Source organism: Balearica regulorum, chromosome 1 (genome assembly GCF_011004875.1).
Source record: "Balearica regulorum gibbericeps isolate bBalReg1 chromosome 1, bBalReg1.pri, whole genome shotgun sequence".
Classification (NCBI taxonomy): domain Eukaryota; kingdom Metazoa; phylum Chordata; class Aves; order Gruiformes; family Gruidae; genus Balearica; species Balearica regulorum.
The window spans coordinates 192,664,864-192,691,337 of record NC_046184.1 but is presented as its reverse complement, the minus strand read 5'-3'; the positions used below and the strand labels follow the sequence as shown (position 1 = coordinate 192,691,337).

The window sequence follows — 26,474 nt, the reverse complement described above, 5'->3', positions numbered from 1 at the left end:
CTCTTCTTTCCTGTGTTTGAAGGGAGCAGGTTGCCTTATATGTTGGCAAATTATGACCAGCGAGCAGCGCGAGCTTTGCAATCTCTGCAGAAACATGGCAGGAGTCAGGGAGCTTCTCTTTCTATCACCCAGTTGGTACGTGCGTAGGAGCTTGCTGGGAGCTACTTGCCACTGCCTTTCCTTGAGGTACCATGCAGCTGAGGCTGCTGATGTGACTCACTCATGCACTGTCCATCCTGGAGCAGTGAGGTGTGCTCATCCAGCTGTGAGCTGCTCATTGAGATCACAGCGATGAGGTGGAGCAGCCAGCACTGTTGGGGAAGGGTGTCATTTGGGTTCACATACCTTTGAGGGGCCTGAATCTGAGTGCCTATCCCAAATTCTCGCTGTTAGGCAACAGAGAACTTGTTTGTTTTCATGCTGGTGTTTGAACCTGGTCCTGTAACTCTTTTTTCAGCTAAAACTCTCACAAATTCTGTTTAATCCACCAATATTTCAAGCTTAATAAACCTGCATTTTTCTGTCAAGTAACTATTTAATGAATAAATGTCCAGTTTTGGTTTCAAGTTGCAAGCATTTATCATCAACACTGTCTTCTCCCTGGATTTGTCAATATTACAAGTTCTTTCCTTCCATTGCTTTTCTTCTGCTAAGAAGGTCCAGAATGAACCAGTTGACAGAAAAACAAGCTCTCCATTTTTAATCCTGAAAAAAAAGTTCTATGTTTTTCCTTAGATCATATCAATTTTATGTCTTTTTTGGCTTGTCCACTCAACTGAAAATGTAATTTGCACAGTTCTAATTGAAAAAAAAAAAAAAAAAAAAGAATTGATTGCATTTCACTGAATGTGGTGCTGGGGCAGAATTACTCGGAGCAGTTTGAATGTAAGTACTGAGATCACCATTTGCCTGTTTGGATTAATCTTTAAGCACAAGATGTAGAGTGAGAATGGAAACAACAGTTCAGTTAAGATTTCTCACAAGATTTGAGTTTGACATCCCGTTATTGCCAAAGTCAACACAAAATCATCTTAAACCTTGTGAGGTAATAGGCACAGTCTGCTTCAATCCTGTTGCTAACTAGAACTAACTGAGATTCTCTAGTTTGGATTTTGCCCCAGTATTTATTCCCTCAACCTCTATGTTTTGAGTTGGGCTGTGCTCTAATATGACTTCCATGGCACTAGAATTTATTTGTTTTCTGCTTCTCCACACGCGCTGTTGCCCCAGCTGGCACCATGTCAGTTTTATTCCAGCTTTTAGAATCCTTAAATCAGCTGAAACTTCTGCTTAAAACAGTAACTATTGGAGTTGAGTTTGTAAGAAGAGCCTAAAAAAGGCCTCTGCCTGCCTTTTCTAAGGTGGTAATGTCTAAATTGGCTACCTCTTCCTGATGGTATCCTTCCCAAGAATTTCAGTCCATCCATCACCAGCATTTCAGGAGTTGCTTAAATTGACAATCTGTTTGCATATTGCTTAGAAAGGAAACCATCAAAAGACACACAGATGTGTAGTGCCCATAAAATGAATGATAAAAATAATTATTATTCAGAATTCTGTTTTCACAAAGGTAGTATCTTCTCATGTCTGTAGCACTTATCCTTTTATTTAAAACTATGCATTGCTGGTTCACAAAGCAGAGTTAGAAATAATGCGTTTAGAATACATAAAATATTCTGTTTGGATTATTTTGATCTGGAGGTTAACATTTAGCAGCAGTGTTTTCATATTAGGAGCAAGGTTTTTTTACTCTAGTAACCTTACTGCGGCTGCTTCTCAAGAAATTCCCATATCCTTTCCATTACTTTCCTCAAACACAAAATCATAACGTGCAAAACCATTTTACCAATGAAAAGAGGAAAATGGCCTGAAAATGGGCCAACTTCAAATAATTTTTCAGATGACTGAAAATGAATGTGGGAAAGAGCGTCAGTTACTGTCAGCTGAGTGGGCATTGTTTTAATGGGTACTGAAGCAGTATGCTGACCAGGGAAATCAAATTTAGAAAAGGTTGGGGTGAACAGAACCTCATGTTTCAAGAAAAGGGGCCTCTTGAAAGCTTAAAAAAACATTGGAAATAGAAGTATAAGCTGAGAAAATTTGGCAAGGAAGTAAAGCCCAAAACCACAAAAATAATATCTGCATTTTTTGGATCCCTGAAGAGGAGGAGAAAAATGAAGCAAGAGTGCCAATATTTATTTAAAAAAAAAAAAAAAGTTCTAAAAAAGATTTTTAAAACTGATGTGAATGGAGAAATTATAATGGCACATAATACTCAGCTCATCCTGCAGAGCATAGTATCACAAGAGCTACTTGGAGAAAAGCTTTTAAAGCTTACAAGTAAAGAAACATTTTACACAGAAATATGTCATAAGGAAGGGGAAAGGAGATCTTAATGTAAAGAGAAATTGAGAATGTTTTACTAACCCAAAATGTGAAAAAAAAAAAAAAGATAATATGGCATTTTGGTGAGATTTTAGAAGTATTTATTCTTATGTGACTATGGGAATTGAGGCAGAGGTGTTCTTAAAGTGGCTTAAATGTATACAAAAAAAGAAAATAATAAGAAGTCAATGAAACACTAGGATATTAGATTAATTGTCCTTCCTGTGTATTTACATTCTCAGTTTCCCATTTCAGAAAAGCAAAATGAAATGTGTTTCATTATTTGAACTTACCTAATTTTGAAATTTCTTAATAAATATGTTTTCTTTATACAGTTACATATCCTGAAATTATATATCCCTTATTACAGTGTATGCATATTTTTCCTGCTAAATCTGAAAGTTGATCACATTCAGTACTTCATCAAACATTTTGAAATGATATACTGCTTACTCAATATGGTATTTCATAAACTCTAAGAGTCTGGTTCCATGCCATTAATGTCTGTCATTTCAATCTGTATTTAGAATACATGGAGCAATCATGCAGTCTGCCACGTACTTGTAGCGAGCTCTGTGGCGTTAGATGGTTCTGGAGAAGAAAGTTTGCTGTATGTGCATGGGAGCCATTTTTTTTTAACCTATGAAGATCTGCATTCGGAATTTCATGTTTTCCTTAAAGCAAATGGCAATGCTAGCAAAGACTTGAAAAAGGGAAATCCAAATCCCTGAGAGGAGAGAATGATTTTCAGTAATTGTTTTCATGTGTTTGTAACCTCTAAAAGTGTGCAACGATGCTAAACTATTTTATGAATACCTATTGTGTAACTGAGCCAGGTGCATAAGCACACTTTTATAGCTAGCTCTAGAAAGCTCTCTGATGAAATACCTATTCACTGTGATTTTTTTTTAATTTTTTTTTTTTTTTTGATGAACTCCATGGCAGGCATTTTCTCTTTAAGAGCTGGGGTTGCAAAATTGGAAGCATCCCATAAGACACTGAACTAGGGAATTTACCAGAAAAGTTCCATGAATATTCTGTTTACCAGGCTGTTATGAAGTGTTTAATATGAAAACAACTGCTGCTTGTGACTGAAGCATAGTATTGCTTGCTATTTCAAATATAACTATGAAGGACAGTAGCTTTTCCTGCAAGGATAATTTCTTTTTTCTTCCCTTCCTTGGTATCTTTTTTTTTTCTTTCCTAACTGTTCATACACAAAAGAAATGAGATGACCACAAGTTTAGATTTTAGCTTTTTCATAACAGACCTTTTAGCTCACTTTATACAGAGAGCAAGAGATACAGTTTCCACCAGACAACAGGGAGGCAAAAGTTCCAAGCAGAACCTTTTGGACAGTTCAAGCTCATCACAACTGTGTTTGGTGATTTTTCAGGAGGGTATTGGCAGACTAACAAAAATATATATTTAATTTTTTTTTAAGTTTACAACAGAATTTGATTGTAAAAAACACTTTCTCAACCTTAGGGAATATTAAATATTCATTTGACAAGGATAGACAAGGCAGCTTCAGAGAGTTTCTCTTCTCTCCTTGACAAGTGGATTCATAGAAAAGTCTGTTATGAGAAACTATATGCAAGCTCCTGACCTGGAAACTGGGAAAACCAAGGCTATTTTACTTTCATTCATTTTGATAACATTGATGAAGGACTGCAGTGTAACTGAAATGAACCCAGATTTCTTCTTCCTGTCTTTTGTTCAAAGCTGGGACACGTGAGTTAGACTCTAGTTGGCTCTTGCAGGTAATCTGTCTTCCAAAAGTTGGTAAGGTGAATGAAGAATGAAATACAAACAAAAATCCTATTCAGACTAAAGGACCACTGTATATGGGGATGATAAAGGCTTATTTTGTATTGAAAGAAACACATCTTTGCAAGCTTAGTTTAAAAAAAAAAAAAACAAATGTGGTACAGTATATAGTCAGTGCATAAATAAAATAATTTGTAGCTATAATTACTAGTGTTGAGGAAGACATGCAGAGTTTGGTGAAAATTTAAGCACTGGACACATAATTCAGAACACTTAAAACACTGGAAAATAGAGAGACTTGAAAAAATATTTCGGGTTATTGGACTGCTGGAGGGGCAGATTGTGAATATACAATACAGTGCTTTTAAATGTGTGTCTACAAACCTTTGAATCAAATAAAAAGATGAAGGGTTGCATTGGGTTGGGCTACCAGGGTGCAACAGCATCTCACTAGACCTTATTCAGTCGAGAAAAATCTGTTCAAATGCAGAGTGAATATTTTTTGAAGTGTAAAAGATTGCGGTTGAAGAGTTAGGAAAGGTAAACTTAGAAGGAGGAAAGAGAATAAATTCATAAAAGTTTCTTGCATCTCTAGAGAAAAAAGAAAATAAGTACCACATGGCAAAGACAATACCCCATTTTGCCAGGTAATAGAGCCATCTAACATAGATGGGATTTTGATGTCTAAGCTAAGAACATGCCAGAGATCTTTTCTTGAATGTTCCAACTAAAATAGCAGTGTCCAGATTAAAGATAGTAGTAGCTACACTTAAGCGCTGGATAAAGCTGTCTTTATAAAATGGAAAGTACCTTGAGTGCTAAAATTATATTCTTAAAGTCCATCTGGTCATTGATAAAGGAAAAAAAAAAACATTTAATTTCAGAAAGCCATTTTATTCAGAAAGCATGACTCTGAGGACCATTTTCAGACTTTGAAAAAAAAAATTGATAGGAATTTTGGAATGTATCAATGGAAATAAAGCTAAAAGTGAACCAGTTCTACCATACATAAGTACAAGGCAACTATGTCCCTTATTGTTCTTATTGTTAGACATATTAATACAAAAAGTAAAGAATAATGAAGGAAATCAGGGAATAAGCGCTTTGAAAATAAATTAAAAAAACAACAGCAACAACAAATAACCACCCCAAACCAAACAACCCAACAACAAAGTTATATTACATGTTAATGGATATATGCATTTTGCACTAGATATAAGCAAAGCTTGGCAAATGTTACAAGTGTCAACTGATACTTTCATTGAGGAATTGGGTGAGAATTAAAATACCTTGAACCAGAAATATGGTTCCAAAAGACAAATGATGAATCTCCATTGAAAACAGTAGATTAAATTCACATACATAGGCATTAATGAATCACCAAAAAAAGTTATTCTAAAAAGAGGAAATATGGAGCAATAAGCAACAATAGGACTTGTACAGGCTGCTTTCCTTCATTTCTTTATGGCACCTGATTTTGTGATTATTTCAATTCCAGAAACAATAATCAGAAGAAAAGAGCCAGAATATCCTTTTGTGGTGCTGTGTCTGGTGCTATGAGATACCAAAAAAGGTATAAAGCAGCAATAAAATAAGCCTCAATACTAAATTGTTTCTCCTAAATTTCTAAATTGTTTCTCTGTGAAGATAATCTATCAGGGATTCTAGCAGAATGGAAACTGGTATTTCGGGTCTTCTGGTTAATGTAATACTTCAAAATCCCAGCTGTTAATTAAGCTGGATTAATTCATTATCAATAATTTAATAATTACTGAAGTAGGCTTATGATTAAAAATTTTTTGACTCTTAATCGAAAAAAAAGGAGAGATCTTGATTACATCAGAAATAAAATTAAAATAATGGAGCCTTCATATCTCAGCCAAGTAGGAAGGTACTTCAGTAATTGTTCTGCTTCTCTTCTGTAGAGCATCTGAACATCCCAAGCTGCTTTACTAATCTAATCTAAGTAAGTGTCACAAATAGATATTTTTCCATATTACAGAACCCTGAGATTTAGAGACTTCTCATTCCCAGCGTTAGGGTGACTGCTTCATCCTACTGCAATGCATCCTAGCAGACTTTTATTCTTGGTCTATCATCTCCCAGTGAACCCATTGCTATCTTTAAAACAAATGCATATTTCTGAGTAAATGAAAGGGGTTTACAAGGAGAAATTAGCTTTAAACCAAATAATTGCAGCTGATACTAAAAATGAAAAGTGTGTTTGGTTCAAGTGTAGACATGGTTGGTTGGCTGGTTGGTTTTTATTTTATTAAAAACAGCTTATTTGGGACCTATCTAGAATTTGGTGCTTAGTCATGATGTTTCAACCATAAAGACATGCCTAGAACAAAAAGTCTTCAGATAATTTTTAGGAGAAAAACCTCATAAAGTTATCAAAATAAAGAGCACTGGCTTTAAATATAAACAACAACAAAACATTGGATGGAATACATGATAATTTTGGCTTCACATAACTGGGTAACATGATTTCAGTGTCTTTTGATGAATAAAGTGGTCATGGCTTAGACGGGAGTCTCATGGCTTAGACGGGTGCACTCTTCACTGGTTAAAAAACTGGCTGGAAGGCCGAGCCCAGAGAGTAGTGGTGAACAGAGTTAAATCCAGTTGGTGGCCAGTCACAAGCGGTGTTCCCCAGGGCTCAGTATTGGGGCCAGTTCTCTTTAATGTCTTTATAAATGATCTGGATGAGGGGATTGAGTGTGCCTTCAGTAAGTTTGCAGATGACACTAAGTTGGGAGGGAATGTCGATCTGCTTGAGGGTAGGAAGGCTCTGCAGAGGGATCTGGACAGGCTGGATCGATGGGCTGAGGCCAACTGTATGAGGTTTAACAAGGCCAAGTGCCGGGTCCTGCACTTCGATCACAACAACCCCAGGCAATGCTACAGGCTTGGGGCAGAGTGGCTGGAAAGGTGCCTGGAGGAAAAGGACTTGGGGGTGCTGGTTGACAGCTGGCTGAATATGAGCTGTCACTGTGCCCAGGTGGCCAAGAAGGCCAACAGCATCCTGGCTTGTATCAGAAATAGCGTGGCCAGCAGGAGTAGGGAAGTGATCGTCCCCCTGTACTTGGCACTGGTGAGACTGCACCTCTAATACTGTGTTCAGTTTTGGGCCCCTCACTACAAGAAGGACATTGACGTGCTGGAGCGTGTCCAGAGAAGGGCAACAAAGCCGCTGAAGGGTCTGGAGCACAAGACTTATGAGGAGCAGCTGAGGGAACTGGGGTTGTTTAGCCTGGAGAAGAGGAGGCTGAGGGGAGACCTTATTGCTCTCTACAAATACCTGAAAGGAGGTTGTGGTGAGGTGGGTGTCAGTCTCTTCTCCCAAGCAACAAATGATAGGACAAGAGGAAACGGCCTCAAATTGCTCCATGGGAGGTTTAGATTGGATATTAGGAAAAATTTCTTCACTGAAAGGGTGGTCAGACATTGGAACAGGCTCCCCAGAGAGGTGGTGGAGTCACTGTCCCTGGAGGTGTTCAAAAAGCTTGCAGACATGGCACTTTGGGACATGGTCTAGTAGACATGGTGGTGTTGGGTTGACAGTTGGACTTGATGATCCTAGAGGTCTTTTCCAACCTTAAAGATTCTATGATTCTATGCTTCTATGATTTCCATGTCTTTATGAATAATGAAATATAAAATATAAAATATATGCAGTATGTAAAAACTGTAAAATAGCCAGGCCTTCATTCATGGAATATGAGAAAGTGAAATGCTAAAAATCATCCTGGAAGGGGAAAAAAAAAGTAAACCTTTTAAAGCATTCAAATTCAGAAAAATTAAATTACTTTATTTTGGCTCTGATATAACAACAACAAAAAAGAATCCTGCAACCATGTCAGTAATTTCTGATATAAAGTGTAGATATCTAATAATGGAAGGTTTAATGCATGGCTTGAAAATAGTGTTAGATGAATGTTATGGAGGATGACAAAAATGGGTAGTATATCTTGGACAGGAAAACAATACAACAGAAATACTGAAATAATTGAGTTGATTTGATATCAACATGATAATCTGATATTTGTAGGACTAATAGACAGTTAAGAAGAGTGTAATTGAGGACAGTAATTGAATTATAGACTCCTTCCTTTCCTCTGATTTCCTATCCTTTCTACTGCTTTACTGGAGTGCTATCTTAAGTCATTCGTTTCATAATGGGCTGAATCTACCTCTATGAAGTTACGATTGCTTTATACTTGAGGAAGAGGAGGAAGAGAAAGGCAACCAGTGTATGGTCGGTATACAATGTGCTTTTAGTGTTGATCTGTAATAACTAAGCTGTGGTATGTATCAAGACATTGTAAATGTATTACTGTGAAACATCTAAAATGTTAATACATAGGAGATAGTCAGCATTAAGCATTTTTCTTTAGAAAAAAATAAGACAACTAGAAACATTTTTGAAACAAAAAGTGAATTTCTGAAGCATGGTGTTTTGTCAAGGAACTTATTATTTGGAAAGTCTGCTGGCTGCTGTAGATTTGGTTACAGCTACCTACATTTCAAACTCCTCTGTCTGGGAGATCATTCTCATCTTTTAGCTTTCTAAACTTGAGTATTTTCCTCTCTATTTCCTCTCCGTATCTTAAGAACCTATGTATTTACAAAAAGTCTGTATCAGATAGCAGCAAAAGACATGCAAAGGAGGTGCTGGAATCTTCACAGTCATTGTTCTTAACCATCTGAATTTCACATATATGATACCAGCTGTATCCTAGCATCTGATCTCAGTGAAAGACTGAAGGAAAATTTCGTTTATTTAGCTTATCAAAGAGAAGGTTAAGCAGTAACTGGATCACAGTCTGTAATTACTGGCACAAGGAAAAGTTATCTGATACTAGAAGACTCTCTAATCTCACAGACAAAGGTGTCATGAGATCTGGTGGCTAGAAGCTGAAGTCAACAGAGTTCAAAGTAAAAATTAGGTGCAGATTTTTAACATGAAGGTTAATTTACCATTGCAAGCATATGAGGTAGTAATTCCACAGCTGGCCTGTAGCTGAATGGAGGGAGCATATAGTCTCTTGTGTGTCTTCCAGGGACCTCCAAAGAACTCAAGCCCCTTCCTTTCTTAAAGGCTATATTTATTTAGTGTGGAGAGCTGAGGTGAATCATGAAACAGTACCATCAGCTACAGTGCTGCTCTAAGTCTTGTCTGTAACTTCTTCCCGTGTAGACAGTACAGGAGGCTCACTGTGTTCCTCTCTGCACTTTCCATCAAGGACAGAACTAATGTTTGAATGCTCTTCAGTGTGCTGAAGTACATCCATTTTGTTGCTCTTAGAATCATCTCTGAAATAGACTCATCATTGTTATGAGAAAAAAGTTATAGAGAACTAATTAACTAAAATCTCTTGGAGCTCTTTTAACACCAAGTGTACAAACTTAAATTAGCTTTTTCATATATGAAGGCATGTTACTAACTTGAAGCTACATCAGTGAAAAACTGAAGGAATACAATTTCCATTACCTCAAGCATGAAGGATCATTGACAGCAGCAACATATGGTCTCCCTAACATTTCCCTATTCAGAAGCTGGGGGAGGTCATGCTTACAGAAAGTAAAGACCTTAACTGAGTGACTAATGCACTGCAAGCTGGTATACCAATGGTTTCGATGTACCTAATGAAGAACAGAGAAATTCCATCTCTTCAGTCTGAGACGTTCTTTCTGTACTTCCCATTAGTAAAGGTGTTCATTGCGTTTCTGTATTTCACCAGGGATGTGACTCTCTTAGTAACTGCAGCCTAGGGGAAGGCACATTCTACAGTGCTTGGGAAATGCAGTTGGGTGTAGTGAGGGGATGCTCCCCATCCCAAACTACTGAGCCCTCGTAGGATGAAGTGTCACAGTCTCAGCTATGGACAGAGCCCACCTGAGCAGAAGTGGAGGGCTAAAGGCAGCCTTCCAGCTGGTAAAAAGGATTGGGAAAGGGTTGTTCTACACCACATGATACTGTTGGAATGATGATTCACAGATGAGAGAAATTAATAAAGCTGATACTTAATTCAATTGGGTCTTTTTTGTCTGTTTTTCTGTACATCCAGAACAGTGAAAGAGGAGTGAAAAAAGATTATTTAGGTACTAATATCTAGTCTTAGACCAATACTTTCAATGGAGAAATTCACAAATTGGAAAAGCAATGATAATTTTAAAGTCTTTTATTTTAAAATATTTTCACATTAGTTTTAAAATACAAAGAACCAGATTGTTAAATTTTGTTCATGCTTTGGGATACTGAATGTATTTATGTTTAGAAAAATCATTGTGTCGACATACTGTTCTAGGTAATTTCTGTATTTATTCGTGGAATGGAGAGACCATTCCTAATTTATGACCCTGAAATGGATGTGAATAGTAAGTTATATTATTTTGATTGTACTTTGCACAAGTTAGCCTCAGAAGTAAATCTGTTATCCAATACATAACTGACAACTGTGTCATGCACACTGTTGGAGGAAAATACAGCTAAGCATAATTGCAACTGTGTCTGTTACCCTGTGCTTCCTTGTAGAGTTTGAGTTTTTTTGAGGAAAATAAGTTGATGCGACTCATGAAAAATAGATCTTAGGAGTATCTGCTTATTACTGACATTCTTCTAACAGCTATACTTCAATGCATTTTTTAAAAAAACATTTAAGTTCATATTTTAACTCATGGGTTTTAAGTGTTAAAGAGATATGATTAGCCGAACTGTACTTCATTGATGGGTTAATTTTACTATGTTTTTATGCAATAACTTAATGAAAAATTCCTGCTAATAACTGTCACCTTGACTTTCTTTAAAGGTCCTTGCCTATACAGAAGGTCTGCATGGAAAATGGATGTTCAGTGAGATTCGGGCTGTTTTTTCAAGACGTTATCTTCTCCAGAACACAGCTTTGGAAGTGTTTATGGCAAACAGAAGTATGTTTTTGGTTTTTTTTGTTGGGTAAAAATGTGCTAGTAGTTATTTTGTGTGTTATTTATTAATCTTAGAATTTAAACTCCGTGCTTCCTTTCATGACATGCTTATGTTTGTGTTCAATAATGCTTAGTCTTGCATGTATTCATTGCATTTCATATTAAAATCAATCACATAAATCAATGTCACTGCTTTCTGTGCAGCAGTGAGATTTATTTACAAAAACAGATCATTGCAATTGGCGAATGTTTGATAGGAATTTTGCTTTTTCTATGATCTCACCCCTCTCCCCTATTTTCTGTACATATTTTAGGGAAATACCTAAAAGGAAATTTCCTTTACTAATTATAAAGTGAGTTAAAGCAAAAAGGACCAGATCAATAAATGAATCCACTCAGTTTTCTGTATGTGCTACTCTGAATCAGAGTTGAGTGGTTGGTGAGGTGCGTCAGTAGTCTTGTCCCCTGAGGAGCTCTGATGTAAGTTTTGATTCCAACCGGAGAGGGAATTAAACAATTTCTGCTCCTGTGCGTTTTAATTCACTGATTAGAAGACCAAATGCCGTGCCAACTACCAAACAGCTTCCCAGCCTGATAAGAAGTTATATGGGTTAATGGTAAGCTGCAGTTCCTTTGAAGTATACCTTGCTCAGGTCTTCTGCAAAATGGGAGAGTCAGGCCCAAAACGTTAACCAGTTAATGATACAGAGGTATGAAGTATGCCAGGAGTTTCTGCTCTAACTTGGATCTCCGGGAGGATAAAAATGGAACTGACTTCTCTTCCCAAATAAAAACCAAAGAGCATTTTAAAAATATATGCAGGTGGAGAAACAGACTTCTGCAGATGGTTTACTATTCCATATTTTCTCTTCTTCATTTAGCTTCTGTTATGTTTAATTTTCCTGACCAAGCAACAGTGAAAAAAGTTGTGTACAGCTTACCACGTGTTGGAGTAGGAACCAGCTATGGTTTGCCACAAGCCAGGTAATTTAATTAAAATAGTTTGTATATGTTATGTTTATTATATTATACAAATTCTATTTTTAAACATGTCAATACTAAAACATCATTCCTATCATAAAACTCTAGATTTCCTTTTCCTTAAGGTTAGTTTGAGAAACAATACCCTTTACTTATTATATGACCTGTTATTATGGAATAAAAGTAAAAGTATTGTAAATTAGATTTTTTTTAATCATTACAGGAAATAAGTACCTTCCAGTGAAGGACCAGAAAAAAACTTATACCATATCTCTTCAAAGTATGGTTTTCAGTCAGGTTTTATAAATGTACAGACAAATGTTCATCCTTGCTGTTATTGTTATGCAGGACACAGAACTAAACTTAACTAGGTTTTGTGTTTGCTGAATGAAAATTATTTTTTATATGTATCTTCTCACTTGCCTTTTATATGAATGTGTGTGTCTTTTACTTCATTGCTCGACAGTATAGTAGCTATTTTACAATTCCCAAGTTTCTTCCATTCATTGGTATAATGCATTATTCTTCTGTTTCCAAAATTAAGGAGGATATATAATTTTGGAAAAGTCCAACTAAGGTAAAATTTCAGAGATTTTCATGTACTATGGACAAGTACAGTTTTTATTATGTCATCAACATCAATATCAGATCAGCTTATGGTCAGAAATAAGGCTGAAAGTGGTCAGATCCTATACTGTAAAAGTATTCATATTTCAGTGATGGGTAAGATGATCTTCATGTGTACTTAAATGATGGGGGGGGAATTTTCTGCCTCCAATTTTTTTTTTTTTTTTTTTTTTTTTTGGTTTAGAAATGTCTGTTCAGACCAAAAATTATTTTTGAGGATGCATCAGCAGAAGTTTTGTGAAAAATATTTAGGTTCAGGATTAATTTGTGGTCAAAATGAAAGAAGAATAGATAGATATAAGGGAGTGAGGAAACAGCAGGAAATTCACAAAATATGGTGGTTTGGGTTCACATCTCCATTTGGCTTGACTTGGCCAAAAGCCAATGACTTAATCATCGGTGTAATGTCTGGGATGTGTCTTTTTCTTTGAGTAATTTCCTACAAACTAAAACTTCATATTGTCCTTGTTTTATCCCAGTGCAGAATGTGGAAATGCTCTGAAGTGTCAAAGCATTTGTAGGATCGGAGAACTATTTCATTCCCACCTGAACATCATTCCCTGTCATGAGCTCAAGGGTCTCATGATGCCTAAGGCTTGATCTCCTGAATGTGCTGAAGTTCTTAGGCAAACTGCCAAATTTCTCAAGTTTTCACTGAGATCAAGGGGAAGTTGGGGCATTTGTTTGGAAGGTGCATCTTGTTAATATTTGCATTGCTCTTCCAAATACTCAAATTAAAGGAATTGCTGTCTCTAAATGGAAAGTAATAGTATTCTTTTCTGAAATAAAAATGGCCACATGTTCTGGAACAAACAAAATGCAAATTTCTCAATCAGCATTTCATATCTACAGTGACATTTTTTACTTTTGAAATTCATATCCTTTGTGCATTATTCAGTGAATAATTGTCTGAAAAAGTTTGTTGATATATAATTATTTAGAAAAGTTGCAGCTTCAATATTATATGCAGTTATTTCCATACCTTTTTGATTAAAGTTCAATTTGAATCGAAAATGGGCTTGTTAGCCTTCAGAATAAATCTGGCATATGGTAGTGAAGTTGTTTTTCTTTCTTGGTTTTGCGTAATCATGGTATGATTTATGCACAATAAAGACCCTGTAATCATGTTTTTTCCTTTATTTCTGTCTAAATACCCTTATTGTCTTCAGTAGGATTTCAGTGGGGTAACTGAGGGAAAATCTGGCTCTATAACTGCTATGTAGCTAATATTTTGTTGATGTTAGAATACAGTTTCCCTTCCTATGAATATGTTGGGTCAAGAATGCTAATTTTAAAAATAATGCTTATTTGTAGAACTAACATAAGGGAAAATTATGCTGAGTAACCAAAAGGAGCTGCTATGCTGAGTAAAATGTTATCCTTTTTTATGACTAATTTTCCAGATTAAGCTGTACCTTAAAATATTTTAACAAAAGCAGATCTATTTTTGTTTTGCTTAAGTTCTTTAGTTTTATTTTCGGAAGTAATATTTCCTCTCTGATACTGCTCTGATAAATATTTCATCTAAAGTTAATTAGATTATCATAAGGAATTGCATTCACAATGGAAACATTGTGAAGGAGTAAATTGCTTTTAATGCAGTACACGTACTTAAAGTGCATTTCTGTTTTCATGGAGAAATCCTGAGATTAACAAAAATGGAAGGAAATAGAAGGGAAAAGCAGTATTTATGATCTTCTAATAGCACAAAGAATTAGAAGCAGGGAAACTGGTATCTTTTCTAAAGACTGTTACAGACCTGCTGTTCTGAGCGAGTCTCCAGTTTGCCTCTCTGTGACCTTTCGCACCAGCCTATCTAATGCTTTGATTCAACAAAGCTTCAAGTCTTTGCTTAATGCTACAAAGAAGCAATTACATCCTTAAAATTAGTCACATGTTGAAGTTTGGTCTGGTTTGGTAATCAAATTCATCTATCTTTGATGAATGCATTTTCACTCTTCTTGAAACATGTTGCTTTGATTGTGGTTTCCTTATGACCTCGCCATATGATACAACTGGGCAGACAGTGCTATGCCTTTTATCTAACTTATTTCTACAGCTCCATGTGATTCTACACAGGTAGAGTAATATCCACATTTTTACAACACTATTAGCAGACCACTTTTTAGGGTTCTAACACCTCAGCTGTAATTTACTGGTGCATTTTTATTGAGGGTAACATCACAGCTTAGAAACCACCTGTGAGCTGCCTGATGGTTTTGTAAGCGTACAGAGATCAAAGAATTGGTAAAAGATACAGTTACAGTATCATACTTCACCATTAAACATGTGCTAGCACCTTCCACTGAAATTCTGTCGACTATTAATGCATTAGATAAAATGATGGCTACAGTTATTAAAGCTGAGAAATACAAATTATGACTTTTTGCTGAAAGAAAATGTATTTTGGCTGATACAGTAACTATATACAACCTCAGCTCAGCGCTGCCGTTTATTCCACATCAGTAGCTTGGTGACGAATTTCCAGATCTTGGTATTAGCTGGTTGCAGAGATTGAATTTTGGGAAGGGAGAGGGGTAAGAAAACTAAGATGTGATGTCATTAAAGAATAAAACCACTTTTAGAGTTTTGATTAAAAGTGAATATTGATGAGTCTCTGGTCAGAAGCCAGTGACTTTCCCCAAGTGGTTGGTTTGGGGTTTTTTTTGTTTGGTTCATTTTTTTTGGTTTTTTTTTTTTTTTTTTTTTATTGAACAGGAGCAACACAGCACAAAACATCACGCAGGTGCTATGTTTTTGAGAAGATACTTAAAGATTCTTTGCATGAGATTGGATTGTAGCTAACTAAATTAAAAGTAATTGTGAAAGGGGATGGGTCAAGCTCCACATACAGGATATAGAACATCCCTTCCCTCAACAAAATACCATGAAGTGTTTTGCAAACATATTTAAAGCATATAAAACTTGAAATATTGGATCATTCCCTTGTACATCAGAGAGTCTTCTGCAGTTTCCATTTTGAGTAGGTATTTCACAGCTCTCTAGAAGCAAAGGAAGCACATTCATTTGTGCATCTTCATATTAGTGATGGCATATTGAAAGAAAGAAATGGTTTGATCAAAGTTGGGTGGATTTAGCAAAACACAAAACAGTGGGTCTTCCTGTGTTAACTGAAATGAGGAGGTGTGGAACGAATTTATTGTGCATAATTTTTTCCAGTCTCTGCTGAAATAACTGTGAATATTTCAAATACCTTAGATCTAGAGTGAATAAGGAGCTTTTTTAGTATATTTAGATTTTCTGTAGAGTTTGCTCAAAACAGGCATTGAAATGTGAAGTCCAGCACATGACAGTTTATAGATTTTTGAGACTTCCTGGGAGATTGTAGGTAAAGTCTAAAAGCAGCTCCTAAGCTGTACTGATGCATAAATGTTGTCACGGAAAGTCTGTGACAGAAATGCTTTGTAAATTTAATGGTCTCTTTAGTATTTTTATTTTCTGTATTTATTAATTTGTGTGTAGCATTAGTCATAGTTTACTGGGAACAATATGTCTTTGAGAGTTCCACTGTAAAAGTAATTGTTATCCTATAAAATGCAATATAGATTATGATTGCATTCAGATAATTCTTTAGATAAATTGTTTGGAAGAAGCATAATAGAAGCAACATTTTTTGTAATGTCTCCTGTGTACTAGTAAAGTGTATCTACCATTGGCATCCTAAAGTCTACTGTAAAATAAGGCTATCCGAGCTGGCAAGAACTTATGTACTGCTATTTTGAGTAGATACAGAGATTATTAAAAAAGAAGAAAATATACCTGCACTTGCATGGTCATTTTTGTATGCTCAATTTGTAAGCCTAAGTATGGCAGACAATGGCAACCTACACACTGACAATTTAGACATATAATTGTGACAACTGTACACTCCAATCGCATACCAATACTCATCCTTTCTCCAGAAATAGGGTTTAGTGCATGTGTAGGAGTATGTACATATATCTTCAGACAGTAGAACAGAATAGTGTGTTTAGTGTGAAACTGAAAGCTGAAGCATTATGTGTCCTTATTTACTCTTGACAAGCTACATAAATACCAGATATATTCTTTAAATTCATGAATAGTCTACACATTAGGGATCCTCTTTTATTTTAAGAGGTATAAACATTTTCTCTGTTTTCATCCATTTATAAGATTTAAGTTTCTGTAAAAAAAAGTATCTGAGAAGATGAATTTTTTCTCCTTTCAAAGATTTTTCCTTGTCTTTTTTTTTTTCAGCAAAAACTATTTTCTCTAGAAATGATCTGTGAGCAGTGATACTATTTCTGCTTGTTGCAGATTTTTTTCTTTAATGCATTAGTCTAGACTGAATCTAGTCCCCTATATTTTGTCAACCAGGGACAGTATATACTCTGGGTAATTTAGAACTTGGTGCATGGTATTTGGTTATTGTGATGTTGTCAAATTGAATATAGAAGAGTTGAAGTTTTCTGCTTTTCTCTTCCTTGGCACAGTAGTTTTGGTTCTTTCTCCTTTATCCAGCCATGTAAGTTTTAGTAAATGTGTAGAAATTGAGTATCTTAGAAGCTTCTGCTCTTCCAAATTTGAATGAAATGCAATTCAGAAGTTATTATGGAGAGACAGGCAGCTGGACGTGTGAGCAGACAACTGAATAAACCTTGTTTCTTTCAGAAACCAGGCTATAAATAGAAATCTCAAATCTTACTGGGATATAGGAAGGGATCATGGGTAGCTGACCATGGAGGAGGTGCATAAATTGTGGAATAAATATCTTCAAGCCATGTGCTGGAAATATATGGCACTTTATCACTCACTCACCTTAATGAATTTATCTCAATGTATCCTTTTGAAACAGGGAAATGGTATTCCTCTTTTATTCCTGCTGGACAAGTCAGGCACCAGGAGGTCTGCAGTTTCTTTTATTTCCAGTCTTTTAACCAAATTCAGAATAAAATAAATCACAAAATATATTATTCTGAATTATTACAATGCTGTAGTACTGGTAAAATAAAATACAGATCTTAATTTTAGTCATTTCTCAAATAAGGGTAATAGTGTCTTCTTGACTTCATTAAATGAAATAAAAAAGCCTCTGAGAGAATCTGAAATTAATCACACTAATAACATTGCTCTACATCTTAACATTTAATGAGGCTCTTAAAAACCCCATTCTTTAAATGTATTTCCTAGGAGAATCTCTCTGGCCACTCCCCGACAGCTTTATAAATCCTCCAACATGACTCAGCGCTGGCAGAGACGGGAGATATCTAACTTTGAATACTTGATGTTCCTCAACACTATAGCAGGTAAGGCTTCTGACTCTTTAATCCTTCATAATATGTTTATGTTTGTCAAAGTCTTAAGCACCGTGACTTGATAGAATACATTTATCCCTCTAGAATTCAGCTGCAGCTTTATGATAGATTCTGAAACACATACATTAAATTTTATCAGAAAATGCACAACCTATCACTGAGACTTTAGATTCATGTATTGTTGTGGAGGCTGTTCCTTGCTCCCCTTCTGCCATTTCCTCTGCTGACAGCTTTGTCTGAAGCTTTATTAGAGTCAACAAACCATTGCCAGAGAATGTCTGGAAATAATAATGGGAAAATGTAATTTCGCTACTTCATCATTCTCAGCAACAGCAACTAGACAGCAGAATAACAACAGTATTCTGCCTAGTACAGATGTCACCTGGATTGTGGTATGATTAGATTACAGCATCTTTTCTCGTTTAGGTCTTTGAGCTGAAATATAATATCAGATTAGGTATTTAAAATGAGAAATAACTGCCATAGACATCCATTTGTTATTGGCAAAAGAAGAGCTTTTCTGGCAATTGTCATTAAACATAGACAATGGCATTTTCCCTTTCACCTTTCCTTTTTAGTGTTAAATCCTGTGGTAATTTTAAATGTAAAAACCAGCAGTTTTCTGTACCATATACAAAGATTTCCAGGAGGTTGTCTGCTAGCACAATTCCTGCCTGTAGCACGCATGCTGCTTATGAACCTGCCTGTGGAGACTTGCTGAGATATTTCACTCCAGTGAGCTTTAATTTGGAACCCAAATTAAATTCTGCCAGGCATCACTTTGTACTCCAATGTTACAACTCTCATCTTGGTCCTAACTTCTATGCTTGAGGTTATCCTCAGGCCAGACGTAAGACAAATGTAAGTGCAAAACCCGAAGGTAGCACCTGTAAGTGCCTGTTATGCTGACCACTCTGAGGACAGACACTGCGTTCTTCCCCGTAGGGCAGTGGCAGAACTCAGGAACTGTCAAACTGACTTACTTTGAACCTTTAGGCTTTTGCCTCTGTGCTTATACAGTAGTCATCTTCTGTGCATCCGGTCTTACAGACGTTAATAAATGTGTCATCAAATTATCCCAGTGTGACACAGAAGTGCTACCACTGAACAGTTGGAAATCTGAGGGCATGTTTACCTTGTGCAGTGGAGCACAAAGCAGAATCCCTGAAGCTACCGGAGACCATAGCTGGAAAGTCCGTATGGTGCAGTCCCATGCAGGCGCACCAGCTTGGTTCCCGAGCATTACAGCCGTAGTCCCGCAGATCTCTGCTGAAGGAAGGAGCCCTGCTGAGCGTTTATTACATCTGGTGCAGGGCCACAAGAATGCCGCTATCCTGCTTCTGGACACTGGCCTGCCTCCAGCCACTGCGCGTCTCTCACACATCCGCTGCCCTTCTGCTGATGAGGAAATGCAGACATAGCCTCCCAGGCTTCCTGACCACCTCACCAAACTTGGAGGGTTTACAGGAGTGCTGGGAAGTTAGCCTAGGTCCCCTCAGTCCTTGTCCAATACATTATTGACAGAACTGTCCTTCGCTTGTAATTTCCTTTTTATTTATTAATTTCTTCTGTAAGCAGTGTGTGTAAACTCTTTAAATGAGAGTAGACAAGAGCTGAGCCAATTTTTGATAAATTACTTTTCATTTTTAATCAGTTTAAAACTCCAAGGTCATTTATTTTTAGGTACATCACCAAAGCATCCAAACCTGGAAGACATCATTATGTCTGAAGTCAATTAGGCATTGCAGTGACACACTAAAGTATCCATCAGTAAACAAGCTTCAGCCTGAAGGGATTCCTTCAGAGTATCTCAGAGGTCTCAAAAAAATGGTTTTTGGCATGTTGTTTGATACTAGTGCTGCTAGGCAGGTTTTATAGCCAAACACCTGGGTGGTTCCACGAGGCAAGTTTCTCTTAATGTCATCTAGTGTCATTCACCTGCCTTACAACGGGATGGCCTGATATTTGCATTCCAGGTACCACTTGCTATGCCCAAGGTTTGGAGGATTACTAGCACTATTTTTTTTTCTGTCTATGAGCTTGTATTGTATTTGGGAAAGCTTAGAGCAGCTTGGTCAGTATCTTAATAGTGTTTCTCTTTGACTCAAAGCACTTAATTTCTGGCAATTTTTTGGTATCAGTTTCTTACTGTAAATCTCACATGCCCCACCACCCTCAGAGTGAAGAATTTCTTCCTTATATCTAATCTAAATCTACCCTTCGTCAGTTTAAACCCACTACCCCTTGTCCTATCACTACACACCCTGGTAAACAGTCCCTCTCCAGCTTTCTTGCAGGCCCCCTTTATGTATTGGAAGGCTGCTATAAGGTCTCCACTGGAGCCTTCTCTTCTCCAGGCTGAACAACTGTCTCAGCCTGCCTTCATAGGAGAGGTGCTTCAGCTCTCTGATCATCTTTGTAGCTGTCCTCTGGACTTGCTCCAACAGCTCCATGTCTTTCTTGTACAGAGGACCCCAGAGCTGGAGGAAGCACAACAGGTGGGGTCTCATGAGAGTGGAGCAGAATCATCTCCCTTGATCATGTTTCTTTTGATGCAGCCCAAGATATGGTTGGCTTTCTGAGCTTCAAGCACATATTTCCGGCTCATGTTGAACTTCTCATCAACAAACACCCAAACTCCTTCTCAGGGCAGGTCTCAATCCACTTTCTGACCAGTTTGTAGTTGTGCTTGGGATTACCCTGACTCAGGTGCAAGACCTTGCACTTGGCCTTGTTGAACTTCAGGACGTTTGCATGGGCCCACCTCTCAAGCCTGTGAAGGTCCCTCTGGACAACATCCCTTCCCTCCAGCATGTCAATTACACCACACAGCTTGGTGTTGTCTGCAAATTTATTGAGAGTGTTCTCAATCCCACTGTCCATGTCGCCGAGAAAATGTTAAACAGCGCCAGTCCCAATACGGACCCCTGAGGAATGCCACTTGTCATTGGTCTTCACACACACATCAAGCCATGCGACCATCCAGACAATTTCTTATCCAATGAGTGGTCCATCTCTCACATCCATCTCTCCAATTTACAGACAAGGATGTCATGCGGGACAGTGTCAAATGCTGTGCACAAGTCCAGGTGGATGACATCTGTCACTCCTCCCTTATTCATCAATACTGTAACCCCATCATAGAAGGCCACCAAATTTGTTAGGCATGATTTGCTCTTTTGAAGCCATGTTGGCTGTCACCAATCACCTCCTTATTTTCCATGTGCATGAACATAGTTTCCAGGAGGATCTGCTCCCTGATCTTGCCAGGCACAGAGGTGAGAGTGAGTGGCCTTTAGTTCACCAGGTCTTCTTTTTTCCCTTTTTAGAAATGTTTATGTTTCCCCTTTTTCCAGTCCATGGGAACTTCATCAGACTGCCAGGACTTCTCAAATATGATGGATAGTGTCTTAGCCACTTCATTTGCCAGTTCCCTCAGGACCTGTGGATGCATCTCATCAGGTCCCATGGACTTGTGCAACTTCGGGTTCCTTAGATGGTCTTGAACCTTGACCTGACTTCTCCTACAGTGGGTGGTTCTGCATTGTCCTAGTTCCTGCCTTTGCCTTCTATGACTTGTGCGGTATTGCTAGAGCACTTACCAGTGAAGATTGAGGCAAAAAAAACGTTGAGTACCTCAGCCTTCTCCATATTCCAGGTAACCAGGTCTCCCGTTTCTTTCTGGAGAGGGCCCACATTTTCCCTAGTCTTCATTTTATCACTGATGTACCTATAGAAGCTTTTCGTGTTGCCCTTGATGTCCCTGGCCAGATTTAATTCTATCAGGGCTTTGGCTTTCCTAACCTGATCCCTGGCTGCTCAGACAATTTCTCTGTATTCCTCCCAGGCTACCTGCCCTTGCTTCCACCCTCTGTAGGCTTCCTTTTTGTGTCTGAGTTTGTCCAGGAGCTCCTTGTTCATCCATGCAGTCCTCCTGGCGTTTCTGTCTGACTTCCTCTTTGTTGGGATACATCGCTCCTGAGCTTAGAGGAGGTGACCCTTGAATACTCACCAGCTTTCTTGGGCCCCTCTTCCCTTCAGAGCTTTTTCCCATGATACTCTGCCAAGCAGCTCCCTGAAGAGGCTGAAGTCCTCTCACTTGAAGTCCGGGGTAGTGAGCTTGCTGTGCACCCTCCTCACTGCCCTGAGGACCTTGAACTCCACCATTTCATGGTCACTGCAGCCAAGGCTGCCCTTGAGCTTCACATTCCCCACCAGCCCCTTCTTGTTGGTGAGTACAAGGTCCAGCATGGTATCTCTCCTCATTGGCCCCTCTGTCACTTGGAGAAGGAAGTTATCATCAACGCATTCCAGGAACCTCCTGGATTGCTTATGCCCTGCTGTGTTGTCCCTGCAACAGATATCAGGGTGGTTGAAGCCTCCCATGAGAACCAGGGCTTGTCAATGTGAGGCTGTTACTATCTGTCTATAGAGGGCCTCATCCGCTCGGTCTTCCTGGTTGGGTGGCCTGTAGCACATCCCCACTATAATGTCCCTGCCCTCCCTTTAATCCTGACCCATAAGCTCTTGATCAGCTCCTCACCCATCCCCAGGTGGAGCTCCATGCACTCCAGCTGGTCACTGACATAGAAGGTGACACCCCTCCTCATCTCCCCTGCCTGTCCTTCCTACAGAGCCTGTATCCCTCCATCCCAACACTCCAGTCATAGGAGCCATCCCACCACGTCTTGTGATGCCAATGAGATCACAGCCCTGCAGGTGTGCGCACGTCTCCAGTTCCTCTTGTTTATTCCCCATGCTCCATGCGTTTGCACAGAGGCATTTCAGTTGTGCCCGATGAAGCTGACTGACTGGCTGGAGTGGCTGGAGTTCCTCTGTGCTGCCCTTCAGGTGCTCTCCTGCTGACCTGTGATCCTTCTCCCGGCTCTGGGCATCTATCTATCTCTGGCACTGGCATCAAACTGGTAGGAGTGGGATGGGTTGAGGTTCCCCTTCCCCCGACAGTATGTTAGAAAACATATGATATGCTCTTACACCCCCAGGCTGTTTCCTGGCTCCACCATCACATTGCACTGTACTGCCAGGGCCTGAGATCTGGGAATCTCCGGGGTCAGGAGCTATGAGGCAGCCTGAATGACACCACCACTTTTACAGCTGTGCCTATATTTCTATATATCTTCTGTTGAAAGGTATTTCTCCAAAATATTTCCTTTATAACAAATAGGCATTTTCTGATGAAGCACTAAAAATTTTTTTATCTCTACCAGAAATAGAGTATTGGAAGCAAAGTATCTCTACTACACGTTGCCCTTGTATCAAAAGTACTGAACTGATAGATGTCCAGATACATCTGCGTTAAACAGAAGCAAATTCTGACATGCACTGTAGACAGGACCCTAGGCAGTCAGAAGAAATTACACAATTTTCTATTTTGTACACAAATATAGAGTATTGAATATATTCATGACCTCTTTTGCCAAGTAAAGACAAGACATGTATTTTCTTTTCTTTCATTCTTTGGAAATCCAATTTCCAAATACCTTTTTAATTATATTCTTTTGTAATAAGACCCCTTAGGAAATATTTCCTTAAAAGATAAAACATCTTTGCCAGTAATTGTTTGTGTGGGCAGTGATGGCCTAGTTTTAGACTGTAACTGTTTGTTTAAGCAGCATTGTCTTTTTTTAACAATATCATTGGTTTTAGCCATTGAGAAATATATGCATCATTTTTTTTATTCGTGTTGCCATTTAGCTCTTACTCGTTTAGTCTGTATATCTGAGCCGTAGCTTAGTCACTTAAGAAATGTGGAGGTTTGGCACTTAAGAAATGTGGATTATCTGCTGTTAAGTAAGTGATACATAGGTCCCTTTGTTGTTTATTCTTCTCTTCCAAATAGAGGTCCACTAACACTCAGTACGCTTTTTGCCAATTCTTTGTAGCTTCCTTTCTTCTTATAATAGTGCTTAATTAGTGTCTAGCCCTGTATAAAACAGTAAGAAATCACTCATGTTTTCTTGTGATTCTTTTCTGAAATTATTCAAGAAGCAGCAGCCTTGGAAGAGAGATGTTCAGAAGTGAGGCTTCTGACACCAACTCATTTCTTTCATTTGTGACATGCAGCTGGGTCCTTTCCCACAAGAAGTCCTTTGCCTGCTTGTTAATACTGTTAATTACACAGACCGGTTGGTCTCTGTAGAACAGAACTGAAATAAATGTATGAATCTCTCCTTAAAACTCTCCCTGGTTTGCCAATATGTCTGTCCTGTCAAGCATGGCCCCTGGCTATTCTGTAAGTTCTTAATCAATGTTTGAAATACTGAAGTGTCCCCTTGGAAAAAATCCATCTTTCTGTGACTCTTTTTTTTTTTTTTAATCTTTATATCACCCTATTACCACCTCTGAAACATTGCCTGGCTTCATTTTTAGTTTAACTGTTTCTGTTTTGATCTGTACTCAGGACTTAGTAACTGTCTAATTCAGCTATGATAGTTCTCTCTTTCTAGATCATTTCCTATCCAAGGATACATGATTCCCATCATTTGCGCTGGCCTGATGACTCATTGCAATTTCAATTCAAAATTGCTCCCTCTCCATTTTCAAAACTCTCTAAAGTCTTGTTTCAACCTGTTTCTCTGGCCCTCTAGCCAACTATTTTCTCGCCTCCCTATTCTGTTTCCAAGGTCTTCACCTCTTTCTTGCCCTCTTTTCTGACTCGAGCATATTTCATCATGTTTACAGCTCTGGGTTTTTCTCCCAAAGGTAAACACTGCACTCTGCTACTTATCAATCAGTCTCAGTGTTATATTCTCCGTGCCCCTGGTTTTTGTCCTGGTTGTGTAGACATAAGCCTTCCAGGCCACCTTCCCCCTCCTCCTACCTATTCCCTTCTCAGGGATCCTTTCGCTTTGAAGTCTTGGAAGCAGCTATGATTATCCTAATTGTGCTTTCTTCAGGCGCATAGGAAAAGGCCATATTGCATGTGATCAGCATGTATGTCAACTGAACCCGCTGGGTGATATAGGGAACAAGTAATTTTTACTATTCCCAGTTACAAGATTATTGAAAAACGTGCTTAAAAGTAATCCCACTGCAGCAAAAGGAATCAAGAGGAGCGGGAACAAGAAGTCATTTTGTAATATGGTTGCAGTGCCCACTGTTTTCGTTAGAAGTCTAGTTTTCAATCTATTTCTCAGTATTTAACTGATTTCTGTTGTTTTTTTCTTTTCAAATTGCAGTATAATAAAGGTGCGTTTGCATTTGTATTTATTGGAATTTTAATTCTTTTAAATCCGACCTGCCACAGCTTTTAAAATAAGTGGAGAATAATTATATCCATATTTTTTGTAAGTAATTTCTTGTAGTGGAAAGGGATTATTTTTAAAGGTTTGTGGAAAAAAAATGACATCTTCAGTCAGGTAATAAATTCAGACGAACTTCTTCCCCCTCCTTTCTTTTTGCCTGTTTAGCATTTTCCACTTTTTTACTCTGTGATGTACAAGCCCTCACTGGTTAATTATGTATATATTTAGCTACTGCATGTGTTGGGCTTATTATTGTCATCTAATTAGATGTAACTCGAACTACTTGCTTCTAGAAAAATCATTAAAAATTCTTTCCTAATGACCTAGAGATGACAAAATGTCTGTAAAGTGTGAAGAAGCAGACAAGCACAGGAACATCGCTCTTAAAGAGTGTTAATCCAGATGCTGCAATCATCTAATTAAACAATATTTTGCTGTCATTAACATTTTCACCAAGGAATTGCAGTTATAATTTCTTTGTCAGCTGTCTCTAGCTCACTTTACCTTCAAAACTAAAGTGCCATATAAAAGCATTAAATTGGATGGTTTAATTAAAAAGTTTTTTTTAATGAAGAAACATATCCAGTATTTCTGAGATCTCATTTACTATGCCTCAGTTTTATTGTTCAAGTAGATTAGTGTCATAGCCTTGCAATATTTAATATTCAGCCTTTAATATTAATCTCTGTAAGCTTACTTGGGGTAAAATCTGAAGCTTCTGAAAAGGTATAAGGACTACCAATAGTGGTACAGGTTTATGTTTTATATTTATTTAGCTAAAGAAAGAACCAAATAATTCTTGCTGGAAGCACCAGGCAATTGATGAGATGGCTAAATATATTCATCTGCTGACTTGGCTCTGAAAATAATCGTTGTGAAGCCAGAACTGATCAAGAAAGCATTCCTAATAAAGTTAAACCACTAATATTTATGCATGTTTAGAATCAGGGATTTGTAATCCCATTATAGGCCTAGATCACTGTCCTTCACTCAGATAAGCATAGATGTGTGGTCTTATCTCATCATGTAGGTTTGGTCTCCTTTCACGATTTAAATTGTGGTTCATCTTCTTGTGTCATTTTTATTTGCTGATATTAAAAAGAAAATTGTTGAACTGAGAAAAATAATTCACTAACTTTTTTAATAAACAAATTAATAGCTATTGTTAGTAGTTAATCTCTTCATAAATAAAACGTTTTATAAATTTTGAAGTAGGAGA

General features: G+C 37.8%; 1 protein-coding gene across 7 annotated transcripts in view; it reads left to right on the top strand.

Annotated features, from left to right (window-relative positions):
- The window catches only part of NBEA (neurobeachin), a 524,026-nt gene that overhangs the window by 401,372 nt on the left and 96,180 nt on the right, over nt 1-26,474 (top strand). For all 7 annotated transcript variants that reach the window (XM_075741999.1, XM_075742002.1, XM_075742000.1 and 4 more), the window contains 3 exons: nt 10,971-11,088; nt 11,967-12,069; nt 17,866-17,981. In XM_075741999.1, the coding sequence (XP_075598114.1) occupies nt 10,971-11,088; nt 11,967-12,069; nt 17,866-17,981 (337 nt within the window). The remainder of the gene's footprint in view (nt 1-10,970; nt 11,089-11,966; nt 12,070-17,865; nt 17,982-26,474) is intronic.